This window comes from Zonotrichia leucophrys, chromosome 2 (genome assembly GCF_028769735.1).
Source record: "Zonotrichia leucophrys gambelii isolate GWCS_2022_RI chromosome 2, RI_Zleu_2.0, whole genome shotgun sequence".
In the NCBI taxonomy this organism is placed as follows: domain Eukaryota; kingdom Metazoa; phylum Chordata; class Aves; order Passeriformes; family Passerellidae; genus Zonotrichia; species Zonotrichia leucophrys.
In genome coordinates, this window is record NC_088171.1 from 64,323,086 (window position 1) to 64,338,441 (window position 15,356).

Here is a 15,356-nt window from a genome sequence, read left to right on the forward strand (position 1 = left end):
AACAAGAAAGCTCAGGAGAAATCTGCCAGGCAGCTGACATGATAGGATACCTGAATGAGTGCCTGGCTATAAATATTGCTTGTGATGTGCTTTGCATAAGCTTCATTTTTAGTATCCCTTTACCATGGACACAGTGTTCCTTTCAAGCAGGCACCAGGCAAAGGGAGGTGAGGTCAGCAGAGCAGCTGGGTGCTCTGCCCCCAGGCACTGCTGCCAGCTCTGCTCTTTGGCAAAGGGGTGGAGGGAGGAACTGGCACACTTCACTCTTGTCATGTGTTCTAAGATCAAAATATTCTCAACTTCAGGTTTGGTAGAAGCTGAGCAGATATGATAGGGATTTCACTTACTTTTCAGATTTCAAGGTCTGGTGTTATTGTTGGGACAGTGACAGAGATCAGAGCAAATCCTAATGCCAGACTTACCTAGTCTGGGGTCTCCCCAGACTTCAGATTTGTTCTTAGGAGGATGGATGTAGTTCAAGCTCATGTGCTTTCTGTGAAGTGTGGTTTATAGCTCAGTTCTTCTGTCAGTTCTGGGAAGAAGCTGAGCAGAGGAGAGGCCTGTTCTGGCACATACACATTGAAGAAGCAGAGAGTATGAACAGGAAAATGCTTTGTTTCAGGGTTGGGTCATCACAGGCTCATAAAAGACTAAAGGCCAAACTTTTCCAAGCACTCCTAGATATGCCAAAATATCACAGGAGGAGCTGCTGGTGGAATAGTTCCAGCCCAGCTGGAAATACTGGAGATCACAGTAGAAAATTAAGAATGATTCCAAAAACCTTCTTCCTGATCTTACTCCCAGCAGAGCTGATTTCATGATTTACAAAGCCAGAGGAGATAAACAGACTGAACAGTGATGATTGAGTATTCAGTGTTGCTATTCAGTATCTGGAACATATTTAGGAGTAATAGCAATGGGCTAGACTTCTTTGTGGTGTGTGCTGAGAACCATAGAACCCAGGAGTGATGGTCCTTGGACCAGAATTTTTAAACAGGAACCAAATGAGATGCATCCAGATCTCTTTGACTAGGAATCATCCAGAACAACACTGAACACAGATGAGTGATGGACTTGAAAAATCATTATTTCAGTTAAAAATCTGAATCAATCATTTTATGTCATTGCTGGGAAGATTACATTACATCCATGCTTTCCTTCAGGGTACATTCCCACTCTCCACTTGTGGCCTAGAAGACTCTTGAGGTAGGAACCATCCACTTCTGTGTACAGCATTGAGCTGTACAGAGTTAACAGGACTGCTGATTGCTGCAGTCACAGTTAATAAAGAATTGTGCTCAGATACTATTATGAAGAGTTGAAACTGAATTTGAAAATAAAAGGCGTTGGGATAGAGTAGAATAATCTCTATCTTTGTCATTGTAACAGAAAAGGGTTTTTTTCCATTTAAAGTACCAGAGAAATACAATTCAGCCTGTGTCAGTTCTAAAGTAAAGCTTTTCATCCAAGTTTGCTGTGACAAGAGGGGACTCCGTACTAAACTGTAAAATGCTGGCTATTGTTTCCAGAGATCACTGTGCTCTTGCTTTGGCTTTCACCTTCTCCTTTCCCTGCTTTTTTATGTGTCCTTTTGCTGATCACAGGAGCTGGTGCTGACTTCGTCATGATTGGAGGAATGTTTGCAGGCCATGACCAGAGTGCTGGAGAAATTCTAGAAAGGAACGGGAAGAAGGTGAAACTATTCTATGGAATGAGCTCTGATACAGCCATGAAGAAGCATGCAGGAGGGGTTGCTGAATACAGGTATGAATTCCACACGGGAGCAATTGCAGTGAGCCCTCCATCCAGGAACTTTTGGAGCAGAATTGGGCAGAAGGAAACAGGCCTATGCTGCTGCTCCCATTGAAGCAGCTGTTGCCTACATTTACACCAGTAGATCTGAGGGAGGGATGACATCAGAGGGAGACAGGGAGAAAGAGCTGGGGTTGGCTGGCTGAGAGCAGTGATGTTCTCTTATTTGCAGCTGGTATGGTGTGCTGTCACTGCTGCACCAGTTGTGTAGTGTGGGAAGTCGTTAGGCACTCTTCTGACTTACTGCTCCTTCAGGATGTGTATGAACTAAATGCTGGAACATGACGTAGCAGGCTGCAGTTTCTGTCCCTCTGCTTGTCCACATTGGGTGTCTTCTTGGTGTAAGGATTCCCAGCTAGCCCACAGGCTCCCTTCTGCTTGCAGAAGGTGGGTGCTGGTGAGCTGGTGAAGCTCAGCTGGAGTTTCCCCAGTACAGAGATGAGGACCAGGACTGCCAAAGCACTCAGACACCAGCAGCAGCTCTGGGACTCCGTTCTGCATTTTTGGGGCAGTCTTCATAGGCAGCAGAAGCCTATGTACAGTTTTTCCAGCCCTCTTTTGGTAACAGAGCACCAGAGTAGCCTCAAATAATGCAGAATGCAGAAGCTTCATTTTTGAGCTAACTCCTCAGGGGAGAGGTAAGGAAGACAGATTTTGCAAAAAAATCTGTTGTCCATTACTGTTTTACTCTGGAAAGTGCTGACAATGTTGACTTCTTGGAAAAGCAGATAACATCAGAAAACCTCTGTGTCTTTTCTCTTCTGACTAGCAGTCTCGGTCACTGCCCTTGGACAACATGGTTCTTACATACTTCATTGGAGAATGACTCCTGTCTTTCAGTAAACACTGGTTTATTGAGGGGTCTCTTTTGATTCTTCTTTGCTGGCATAGATTCAGGCTCTGGTCCCATTTGGTAAATTGCTGTTTGCAGGAGTCTCAGTACACCTGCACTTCCAGCCACACACTGGGGATTGATGGGTTTGTTGGCCTCATCTGCTACAACCACTCCAGGATACAAGTTTTTCCCAACATGTCCTGCTGCTACCATGGGTAAGAGTTTCAGATCTGTGAAGGTGACAGCACAGAATATAAAGCAGAATGGGATCCACAAAATTAAATGGAATTCATGCTTTGACACAGAGATAAGCTGATAGATAGCAATCCCAGATTTCATGCTAGATAGAAGGATCTTTGATCCCACCTCCTGTTCTCCACCCCAGCATTGACTCCTGTGGTGGTTTTCCTCTGCACCATAAAATTGTGTATTTGTTCACATAGCACTTAGTGGAGTGCAAAGTGGTAAAACTTAACCTCTGTCAGAGCATTTACAACCTAGCTTGTGGCAGAGCATTTACAACCTAGCTTGTGGCCTAGTTCGTGGCATCACAGAATCATTTGGGTTGGAAGGGACCTTTAAGGTTCATCTAGTCCAACCATCCCCATAATGAGCAGGGGCATCTTCAACTAGATGAGTTTGCTCAGTATGCTGTCCCCAGCTTGGCCTAGAGTATTTCCAGGCATGGGACATCCACCAGCTCTCTGGGCAACCCATTCAGTGTTTTTGCTTTCAAACACAACTGGTTTTTGCAGAAGAAAGAGCTGCATGAGATGCCATCTGCATCTGAGACAAGCTGAAATGATACACCGGACAGATGTTGCATATCTCTGAGTTTTGATTCACTTTGGGTTCATATGCCACTGCCCAGAAGCAGTGCACAGTCTGGGAGCTCTTTTTCTTTTTTTGTGCTCTAGCAAGTCTACTTGTCAGCAAAGCCTCAGAACAAATGGTCTGAGTGGACAGCACTAATAAGTGTCTCTTAGTATGGAAGTGGCAGCTGCCAGTTGCATAGTTGTGCTGGCAGCCTTTACCTGAATGATCATCTCCTGTCCTGTGCTACCCTGAGCTTGAGTCAGCTGGAGTGTGGGAAAGGCCTGATGCTTCTCAGGCCTGTGGTTAATGGCATTTCCCTGAGAGCCATCTCACTGAGCAGCCCAAGTGTGCTGCCAGATCTCAGTGCAGCACAGTCCTTAGGGACTGGCCTCCACAGAGCTGGTGAAAGATGCAGGAAGAGTTTGAGAAGGCTGGCTGTACCAAGAGGACAAAGGACTAAGGCAGCTCTTAAATTCTGTTCTACCTAATTAGGTGTGTGTGATCTGGCAACAAAATTTATTGCCAGCAGGAGAACTAATTGACACTGGTCCCTCTTAAAAATGAGATAAAGTGCAAGTATCCCATCTTGTAGGAGCAAAGGTTATAGAGAAAGGTGCTGTATTTGGCTCAGTCTAGACAGACCTTTTAAAGTCATTATGTGCAATGCTATACAAATTTGGCTTGATCCAAAGCTGTATTTTGGTTTGCATCCTTGATTTGAGAATTTCCTGGGGACCAGGTTCTGAGACTTTCTCAGCAGCAAGGCAGCAGGAGCACAATCTGAAATTTTTAGTCTCTGTTGAAATACTACCTTTCTGTGCCACTAATAGGTAGCATAGGAGGAGTCTCTCAGTGTACTGCTAGATACAACAGCTCCAGACACTAAATCTGTGAGCCTTGGGTCTTTACTGGGGAAGTGCTGATACTCATCTTCACTCTGCAGCCATGACACTGACCTGGCTGCCTGTACCAGCCTTGGGCTCAGTCTTCCTTGGCCTGTCCCAGCATGAGTGTCACTGTGGTTTAAAAATAGCAGCGGCTAAATCCAGCATTGTAAATGTGTTGGGCATTGAAGGGGGATTTGAAACAGCACAAGGTTGCCCTTATAGTAAAAGTTACAGGAAGTTTAATCACTTCCTAGTTTAGCTGATGGCAAGCTTGAACCAAAAGGGTTCTTAGTCAGCATTTTAAATGCTGGATACCCCAAACTTGACCCAAACAGGTCAAGTCAGTGGGGCTCCTTTATATGCATTTAAAAAGCCCAGCTGTAAGTCTGTATTGGTGACCCAAATAAGCTGTTTTGTCTTTAAAAGAGCCTGAACACTCACAGTGTGTTATTGGAGCAGTGGGGAGCTCAGTGTGCTCAGTCCCCTGCAGAATCAGACTGCTTGTCATTTAACTTCATCTTCTCAAAATTCCACATGTAGGCTGGAGAACCTGAGCCTGCAGCAGCTACATTAAAACTGACAGATAGGGTGAGATGGCTGTGGCAGGGAATAAAAGTCATGAGAGTAATTGTTTTTGTAATGAATATGTCAAGCTGATCCCATTTAATCTGTGTACTCGCTTTCATTTATCTTATGTCATTTATATATTGGCTTATTTTTACATTTTCACCTCCTTCCATGAGGAATATGGATCAGAGCTGGGGATTTCTGAAAGGCAATTTTTGTGTTTCTTTTGTGGGAGAAGAGAAATAAGGCAAGCAGGGTCTGAGGATGCATGCAGTATTATTCAGTTCGAGTCAATTTGGTTTTGTTAACCCTTTTGAAATTTCACAGGTTTTGTGTGAATGCTGCAGTTCTGTTGTGGCCACTCAGCAATTCACAGCTGCTGTTAAGCTGAGTGTGGGCACTTTATATTAACTGCAGGGTGAAATTTTGGCCACAGAGACAGAATAGCACCAACTGCCAGCTGCTGCTTACCATCTTGTGTATCCCAAATGATAGCCTGGAAGACCTGCCCCCAGTTCCTCCATTTCTTATATGCCCCACTCAAAAGATTGCTTCATGCCAGGGCAGCCTGACCCCTTTAATCTGACCCACATTTTGCTGGGCTGACAGAGCACCATCTCATGTGTTTCATCCCATGCAGCCTGCCAGGATTCCCATCCACCACACACATCCCTCCATGCAGCAGCCTTCAGCTGGCCAGGAGGGGCACCACAGACTGGGCCCTGTGCAAAAAGTCTGAAGCAAATAGTTTTCTCTTTCTGTTCAGTGGCTGGCAAGAGTCAGAGTTACTGCTGAGAGCATCTGAGCACACCTTTCCCAGCCGCTGGGAGCCTCAATTGCTCTGTCATCACCTTTCTTTCTGAGAAGGGGTTACTTTTGGGTCATAGCTCCAGGAGAGATGTCAGAGCAGCAAAACCCTCAGCAGCTCCTGCTGACTTGCTTATGCAGCTCTCTGCCAAGTGTGCCAGCTTTTGTGACAGCCCGTGTAATCCATTGTCATGGTTTATCCCAGCAGGCAGTAAACACCACGCAGGCACTCGCTCACTCCACCCCCCAGTGTGATGGGAGACAGAATTGGGAAAAACCAGCAAAATTCATGGCTTGAGATAAAGACAATTTAGTAGGACAGAAAGGGAAGGAATAATAACAACAGCAATAATAATATACAAAACAAGTTATAGAGAGTTTTTCACCACTCACCAACCAATGCCCAGCCAGTTCCTGGGCAGTGGCCCCAGCCAGCTTTCCCCCCTAGTTTATATACTGAGCCTGTTGCCATATGGTATGGAGTGTCCCTTTGGTCAGTTTGGGTCAGCTGTCCTGGCTGTGTCCTGTCACAACTTCTTGTGCCCCCCAGCCTACTTGCTGGTGGGGTGGTGTGAGGAAGAGGAAAGTCCTTGACTTGCAGCAACCACAGCTTGGCAGTAACTAAAGCATTGGTGTGTTGCCAACACTGAGGGCTGTCCAGGGGACACAGTTCCTTTACAGCTCTCCCTTTTCTAGCATGAGTCACACAGGGACTGCACTCCCTTTGGGAGTGCACTGCACGTCTCCTCAGGTGTGTCCAGGTGTGTCTCCTCTCCCAGTGGCCATTGCTGTTTCATAAGTACACTTGAGGAGAGGTGTCACGTGCTCCTCTGACCTGCTGAAAGTTTGGTGGCTCACACCATTTTTGGAGCCAGGTGGAACATCTCTGGAATGATGCAGGCCGTGGCCTTATCCCACACAGGTCACACTGGCCCCCCATGTCACCTGAACCCTGCTGTGTTTGCCCAGCACAGCACCCATATGGGTGCTGGTGGGAGTCAGCTGGGTGCTCATCACGTTGGGCACTCATGAATGTACTAACAGGGTGTTTGGACATAAATAATTTGGGCATGCATGCATGAACTGATTGGATGCTTATGCAGAAATTACTGGCTATTAATGCATGAATTAATTAGGCACTCGTGCAATAATTTATTCAGTGCTCATGCATGAACTAATCTGGCACTCACACAAGAGCACAGCAAGCCCAGTAATTCATGGCCTATACGTCACTCCTTGGGAAAGCATACATTGGGGAGCCCTTAGAAGGTTAGTCCAATATGAACTCTTTGGACATCATCACAGTCTTAACATACATAAGTTAAAAACTCCATTTTTCCTCCCTATGGACCAGCCACCAGGGATTGATACTGTAGCAGTTTACTTACTAAATGTCTCTCCTCCATCCTGAGCACTGTGTTAAAGGGGTTAACATTTGGTTTTATAGCCCTATGGATACAGATCCTACCCCTGGGCCAGACTACAGCAATTAATAGCGCACCAGTGTGTGCATACATGTAGTGAAATTCCACCCACGCTTCCCAGGGAACCAGATGACTTCTCAGCTCAGTCTGAGCAACATGTTATCTCTTAAAAACCCCTTTCCTCTGGGGACAAGACTATTGGGGTTAATGTTAGCACAGCTTGAGTATATATTCATCAGAAACGTCATCCCCTTATCTCTGTGGACAAGGCTGTGGAGCTAATCTCACACCTCTCTTCTAGTGTGTTTTACCCAGTATGGTATCTACAGGTTACTCCTTGATCAACAGGACATCCCACCAGCTGACTCTGGAGGAGCAATAGTGAGTGTTTAGCTGTCAGAGCTTTGGGGCTGTGTCATTAGGTGTTCACCACTTCTGTAGATCTTGGTCTCCAAAGCCTTAAGTGGCAACCCACAGGCTTCAGCTTCCTGACACCATTGTAGCCACTGCAGGGATCTCTCCCAGGGGCAGTGGCTGTAACCATCACCCATTTCTGTATTTTTTCACTGAAAAAAGGACCACCAAGCACTCATGTTCATAGGAGCAATGTGCAGCTTATGACCCACAGGATGCTTAAGCATGAATTAACAAGGAATTTACATTTACTGATGGTGCATTCATGGATCAGCTAATTGACCTCTCATGCATGAACTGAATGGGCGGCCATGCACGAATGCAGTAAACCCTGCACTCCTTGCACAGAACAGCATGCAGGGCTCTTCAGGTGGCAGGACATGGTAGAATTTGCACTGGTTTCTGCAAATCCCAGACATGGCACTGTCTCTCACAATCTTGCAGGAAGCTCCCTGGAGCCTGAGCTCAACCTCCCAGCTTTGACTGGAAGAGATGGGCATGGCCAAAAGCAGGAACAGTGGCATGAGTGTTGTTTCAGCCTTTTCCTTCTGGCACTGGAGCTGAAACTAAAAGCCTGGGAACTCCCAGCAGCAGAGGCCATACAACAGACCCCTAAGCCCTGTGCAGTCTGCAAGATGCCAGTGGCACATCCATCTTCCACTGGCCACTGCAGTGCTTATTTAAGAGTTTCAAGAAAGAGTCAATTACTCATCAGATGTAGGGAGATTAATCATGGCTCCTTACTCACATGGCATATCCACACTTTGCCTTTATTGTCTCCCTAGGGCTGTGACCTCACATTTAGACTAACAGGATGAAATATAGGCAGGCTCACACTGAAGTACGTCCACATAGCAGCTGTTGCTGTTGTTAATGATTCACAAATGGAGCCTACAAACAGGCATGCCCTTTCTTGTACTATCCCCTGGAAGCTTTTAAGGAAGAAGCAAATAAAGCCACATTTAGAATAATGACAGACTGCTGCCATGATTTCTGCCTCCATTTTGTAGGGCAGAAGGAAAGCGTCTCCTCATCTGTCTTAGACCCTCCCTTCCCAAGGCTTCCCTTCCCAGAAGAGCCAGTGTGCCAGGCAGAACAAGCTTACTCTAAAGTGTAGTGGGATCAGCTGCTGATGCCACTGATCAGCTCATAAAGAGTCTCTGCTACAGGAGGGATTGCTGAACATGGGGCTGGAGAAAGCTGCAGGAGGAGTGGAAGTTATTTGCCTGGATTCTTCCATCGTGTAACTCTTTCAGATGTGCTTTTTGGGAACAGTGTAGTCTGTGCTGGCATGCACCAGCACTTGACAGTATTCACAGCATTGGTATTTTTCTGGCCTTTTTGCCTGGCACTGAACTGTGCTAGATCACCTTTTAGCTTCAAGGGACAGCTGTGCAGCAGGTTTCTGTAACAGGTTTCCTGCTCTCTCTCTCTGTGAGCTCTGCAGAATCACACTAGTAGGAGACAGCCAGAGCACTTCCATCTGTGGCTGATCAGTAACATGGGACAGAGCCCAAGGGCCAGGAAGCCTCTGTTGAGCTGTGCTGGGTGGTGCCTGCTGAGAACCAGCTCCAACATTTCTCTGTTTGAGTCTGGCCGTTCCTTACACTTTAAGGTTGCAGCTGTCACAGTCAAATTTACTTTTCAATAAAGCTGGAAGTTCCACTTGCTTGTAGGCAGATGGTAGAGGGGAGGAAGGGGCACATCTGTAAATAAACTCATGGGATATTGAAGCATCTACAAGATCTGTCTGCTTCTACTTCTCAGTGTTGGTGGTGAGTGGAGCTGAGGCGTTTCAGTGCTTGAGAGCACCAAGCAGCAGCAAGCAGTAAAGCTGGGGGCATGTTTGTAAACTGCAGCCTGCACGGTTCAGTGCCACAATTCTCCATTAAACACACTCATGTTTTGCATCCATATGAATGCAGTGACTGATCTCTTCTCCAGGGCTTCAGAGGGCAAGACTGTGGAGGTGCCATACAAAGGGGATGTGGAACACACCATCCTGGACATCCTCGGGGGGCTGCGCTCCACCTGCACCTACGTGGGAGCTGCCAAACTCAAGGAACTGAGCAAGAGGACGACGTTTATCCGGGTCACCCAGCAGCACAACGAGGTCTTCTCCTAGCCTAGGCCTGGGGGGCTGGAGAGGGGGCTGGGGAAGAAGAGCAGGAAGGGCTGCTCTCTTCCTTTGCTTTCTCCTCCATGTTGTGTTAGTGGCAAACTTCCCTCTCTCTCTCTCAGAACGGCAGTGTCATAGCTATTGGCTATGGCTGGGATTTGGAAGGGGAAGGTCATGCTATTAACACAATGCCATTGATTCAAAATGCAATTGCCTCATCTTTTATCATTGTGCCTATTTTATTTTTTAGTCATTTCTTCACCTGTTTTTTTCCCCCTCTGATAAATAGCTGCTGAAACCTCAGTTAACAAGGAATTGGCTTGTACAGACATGGCTGTTAACGCCTGCACACATTCACACATTCTCTTTTCTAAGACTGACCTGTCAGCTACCACCATTTTCTGGCAGTGCACCTTTCAGAAATTGCAGGCTGGGAGAGAAAAAGATGCAAGGAATTGCATGGAGAAAAAAAAACCCAAATTCTCTTCATCTTTTTTCTGGCTAAAGAACCAATGATATGGCACAGCTGCCAGAGGTGGATGGTAGATGAGGCCTGGTTGCTGGTGAGATGTGATGCTAAAAACACCAGATCTCTGTCACTTTCAGTTCACAGGGCTGATGTTGCTGTTCTTTCTTAAACCTCCCTGTTCAATGGACTTGCCCCTTCAGAGAAGCGGGCACTGAATGTAGCAAAACCATGCTGGCCCCCCTGCCCCGTCTGAGGAGATCATTCAGGTGACCACTTTTCAGAGCTTGCCTGCTTTATCATAAGTGCAGTTATTGAATTAGCTGGGTTCCTGCTTTTACCTTCTCTCTGGGAACAGGTTTTTAAGATATTGAAACTCAGCAACTGTAAGCCTGACATGGGGGGACGATTCTTTGTAGCCCTCCCTGTTCCCTTGCCTGCTCACATCCATTTAGCAAAGAGGTAAAAACACTGTGCAGTGCATTGTCTGTGGCCAGGTGGAGGAGGCCAGAGGGATCAAATTGCCTTCTGGTTATGTGGTACCACTCCTTTGCAGTCCTTGACATCATGTAAAGCAAGAGAGAGCTTTTGGCAGAGCAGCCTGGTTGATTGCAAGACACTGTCAGGCTTAGATGGAGTTAAAGCATTTGCTCTAAAGGCAGTAGTGAATATTTGAGACTCTGAGTGAAACACCTCAATAAAGTGTAATGGCCTGATAATTAATTGATAAATCACAATGAAAATTTCTTTGGAAATACACATTGCATCCACATGAATACCACAGTAGCTCGATATGATAAATGATGTAAAAGTGAGCACCAATGAATTAATAATGCTTGGCCACTTACTTTAAACTGCTGCTGAGATCATAATGCAGCTGGTGTTACTTCAGTACTTCAGAGTCTTACTTTCCCCTCCTGTAGACATCTGTGGAAAGAGGCAGGCTTCCTTTGAAAAGCAAAAAAGTGATCTGTAGGAAAAGGAATAGCAAAGAGAAACTCTAGAATTAAACTTATACGCTGGACCGCTCAAAAAGCCAATCACAAGGACTGGTACAGTTAACCATGCTGAGAAGCAAATCCAGGCCACAAGCTGATCCCTGGTGATTTTTCAGTGTGTTGTGCACATTAGAAAAAGCAGAGGGTATCTTCTAAATTTCCTGGTATTTAACATGTAGGATGTACTTCTTAATTGTGGGATGACCTCTTCCTCTGCTTTGGAAGAGAACGAGGGCCTTGATGTGAGCACAGGTTATGCTTGTGCTGGCTGCAAGGACCATTTGTCTTGCCCACATATCATAAAGGAATGTGAATGCAGAAGAGAAGCAGCCCCTGTGAATCCAGGCCCTGATCTCTCCAGTTCCCTCCAGCCTGGAAGCATCATGTTAAGAGAATGCCAGGCTTCTCCACCACAGCAAGGCACCATGGGCCCCCTGCTGCTCTCAGCTGCACTGGGCCCAGAGCAGGGCAGTGTGACCTCTCTCATCAGTGCAGCTGTGGGGCAGCACTGCTCTCTGTTTGTGTGATGTAGAGGGGGAGCAAATGGACACCTCTGTCAGGAGTGGGGTTGGACCACCACAGCCCAGGCCTGACCACAGGTGTGTCTCCACACTGGTGCCTTCACATGTGGGAAGTACAGCACTCTGCTGGTCTCATGCCCACTCTCACTAGCGCTTTTCTACTTTTTTTAGCTACATTTCTAAGTGGAATTTAAGAAATACATATGCATATAAGAAAATATATATATTTGTAAACATTTTTTTAAAAGATCATGCGCACACCAAACCAAGCAGCTTTATGATGGCCTCAGAACAGTTTCTTTTCCAAAGGGCAGGTGCTGGGGGCAAGGAGAGGCTGCCTCTCTACAAGTGTGGCAAATGGGGCCACTCTTCCACCTCCTTTCCTTCTCCTCCTGCACATAACTCTGATCAGTGACTAATAGGACAGGGACAAGCTATTCTTAAGCTGTCCCAGAATTCTTCAGTCTATGAATGACATTTGATGCCATGAATGGTGATTGATAAAATTTTGATGTTAGGTATTTGCTTTTCTGAATACCAGGTCTTACCACTGTTTTGATAAGCAACATGTTTTCTTTCATTTTCTCCTCTCCAAAAGTGAGCAGGAGAGAGAAATGAGATGCAGAAAGGCTGAACTGGTGGCATGTCTGCATCTCACCCAGTTGTATGTGAATTTTGTTCAGGAATAACCCTTAGCTATGTCAGTGCTTATCACTGACACTGTATATGTGCAGCTCTGAGACAGGCTGGAAAATACAAAAAAGCACTGGAGTCCCCTTTAACACCTATTCCTGTGCTGCAGCTCTTGCCCTGATCTTCACTTAGCTCCAGGTCCTGTACGCTGCTCAAGCCTGCTGCCACTCCCACAAGGAACGGAGGCAGAGGGAGCCAGGAACACGCTTTGTCTGGCAGGATGGTCCAAGTCAAGACCACAACCTCTGACAAATGCCATGTGCCATTTTTAGATCTACCTCACCTGCACATCTAACTGGGTTTTTTGTTACTTGGTGTCCTTTTGTGGGAAAAGAAATTTTTAAAGTGCTTAATAATGCTTAATGTTGTCATTCTGCATAACCAGGTCTTCTTTAATCCTACACTCCAACCCCATCCTATCCAGAGGAATGCTGTGAGTGTGACAGCCTGTACTGCAGGCCAGGGCCATGTCTGCTTCCCCAGCCAGGCAATTGTTGAGCTCCCAAGAGCAGTGTTGAGGTTCCCACTGGATCCACAGGGGTGCAGTTTAACATACCAAAGACCTACAAGTGGGGATGCTGAAAAGGGCAACATTTTGTCATTAAGCAATCCCTGCTGAGCATGTCTGCCTGTGGCTTCTTGGAACATAAGGACACCTCCAACAGCCCTGGCACTCCCAGTGCTGCTCTGGGGTTGCCTTGCTGCAGCACATTTTGCAGGGTGGGCTCCTGCCCACAGAGCCTGGTTACCAGAACTCTCCTTGGGAGGGGAGGGCTCGGCACAGGAGCGGCCTTGCGCACTCCCCAGTGACTCTGTGGTGGCTGCAAGGAGTGCACTGTGCAAGTGGACACCTCCTTGTAGGTGTGAATAATTGCTAAAGGGGTGGGCTTCATCCAGCATCCTGACAGATGCAAAACAAGCCACCAAGGTCTCCATTCTCTGGGAGAAACACATTCCCATCTGCTCATTGGAACAGCCAATGGGGCAGGGGCTTTGGCTGTGCTTTGGTGTCACTTTCTTCTCCCTCAGGGCATGGTGGGGTTGAATGTAGGATGGGGACACCCTGTAAATATGGAGAGTTAAAAGGCAGGATCAGAAGAAGCCTCTGTTTGCCTTTGGGGGAGCTTTTCCCATATAAAATGTGCCTGTCTCTTCTTTAAGCTAGTCAGTAGCAGGGGTAGAAAGGATGGGGATAAGGAAGAAATGTGGCAGCTGTTGGCCAAGCCCCACTGTGTTGGGACAGGTGCTTTCAGTCAAGGACATGATGAGAGTTTGAAGCTTTTCTGAACCAAGCACTCCCTACTTTATACCTGTTGAACTCCACTCTTGTGACAGACTTGTTGCTGCAGCTTTCTGCCGCTGTATGTACCGTGTCTATCCATCACCATCTCACATCCCCCACTGGGGGATGGTGCTGTTTAGTTGCTAATACCAGTTTTACACCAAAAATTCTCTTTTGGAGCCAGGAGAGCTTTTGAAGCCAGTGCCAGATTTGGCCTTGTGTAGAAGAGAAGTGGAGGGGGGAAAATGCCAGGGCTCAAGAACAGGGGTTTTCCCTCTGCAGCAGCCAAGGCCAGCAGGTGGGAGAGGGCCAGCCCTTCCCTGCGGGCTGGGAGCTGCCAGGGGCAGCGGGGTTGAAGCGTGTCTTGAGTAGATGCTGGCACAGCTCTACACTCAGGACAGGCCACCCCCTGCAGCCTTAGCTTCATTTGTGGTGATGCTTAATCGAGCCCTCCCCAACATTTATTTGACACAGTGTTTGCTGGCCAAAGTTTTCATACATAAATCAGTTTGGAGTCCAGGACTCCGTGGTGTTGCCTGTGATAACTGTGAAGCGCTTCTGTGTCATTGGCCAAAAAGCTGCTGGGCTTTCAGTGTTTTGCTGCCCTGCTCAGCCCTGCTGAGATGGTGATGAGATGCTGTCCCCCTTCCCTCTGCTGTGGCATCCCTGTGTGTGCTGCCCAATCATCCCAACTGCTCCCAGGTTTTTGTTATGCAATAAAAAGCTTCACCCTGACGGGCTGCAGAGCGTTGTATGGCCATGGGATGGGTGGGTACAGGCTGCCTTTGGGAATCGTCACAAATAAAAGCCAATGCTCTCAAATGCATTGCCAGGGCAGGGCTGGGGGAGGACTGGGCAGGGAATTAAACTGGGCAAATTATGTCCCTAGGAAAGCTCTCTCCCCTTCAGTCATAAAAGACAAAACACACATTTGCAATTGGCACTGTTATTTTATTAGTACGAGTATACTGAAACAATAAACTTGTACTGGTATACAGACAATTTCTTTAAAACAATTTTGTTCAAATTTTGAATCAAACATTGTTTTATTATAATAATGAAATAATTTCTACCTAGAAAACCTGCAAGCACCATCAAAGAAAGGGACCATAAAATTCAATAAACAGACGCGAGTGTATCCTACAAATAGACACACCACCATTAGAAAATAGAATATGAATTCTTCCATTTTTTTTAATATTTGTTTTAAAAAAGCTAGTGCAAGTACAATATTTTACACTGGAATTACAGAGAGTATGCACGCATATGGAAAAAAGTTCTCCTGTCACAATAAAAGCTCTTAACTATGTCTGTATGCACTTAAAATCTTCTCCTCTTTTCAATAAGGTGCAAAACGTTATTCCCTCCCTATTTTCTCCTTTGTACTGGCCATGTCAGCTCAATTTCTCCCCAACACAAAGCTGCGATATCCCTTTTACTGGGCCTACACTAGGAACTACACTGGAAGTGTGATTTGCAACAACCCTCATTAGTAATACTAGACAATTTAAAAAAAAATTACTTTAAAAACTACTGATGTCTAATGGCTGGACCTGACCCCGGCTCGGCCAAGCGCCGCTGCCAGCTGCTGCCGGGAGCGGTGACATAGCTAGTACAAAATGGATTTCAGTAGCTCACCCAAACTGAAAAAGGTTGGGAAATTCCCCCACCCCCACTTTTGTAACACTGCAAAAAGAACAGTGTTCAACAAGTTA

General features: G+C 46.4%; 1 protein-coding gene across 1 annotated transcript in view; it reads left to right on the forward strand.

Annotated features, from left to right (window-relative positions):
• GMPR (guanosine monophosphate reductase) overlaps positions 1–14,376 on the forward strand; it is a 41,659-nt gene extending 27,283 nt beyond the window's left edge. Inside the window, exons 8-9 of the mRNA XM_064705226.1 lie at positions 1,605–1,764; positions 9,507–14,376. Of these exons, the coding sequence (XP_064561296.1) occupies positions 1,605–1,764; positions 9,507–9,687 (341 nt within the window). The 3' untranslated portion in view covers positions 9,688–14,376. The remainder of the gene's footprint in view (positions 1–1,604; positions 1,765–9,506) is intronic.
• The last annotated feature ends 980 nt before the right edge of the window (positions 14,377–15,356 follow it).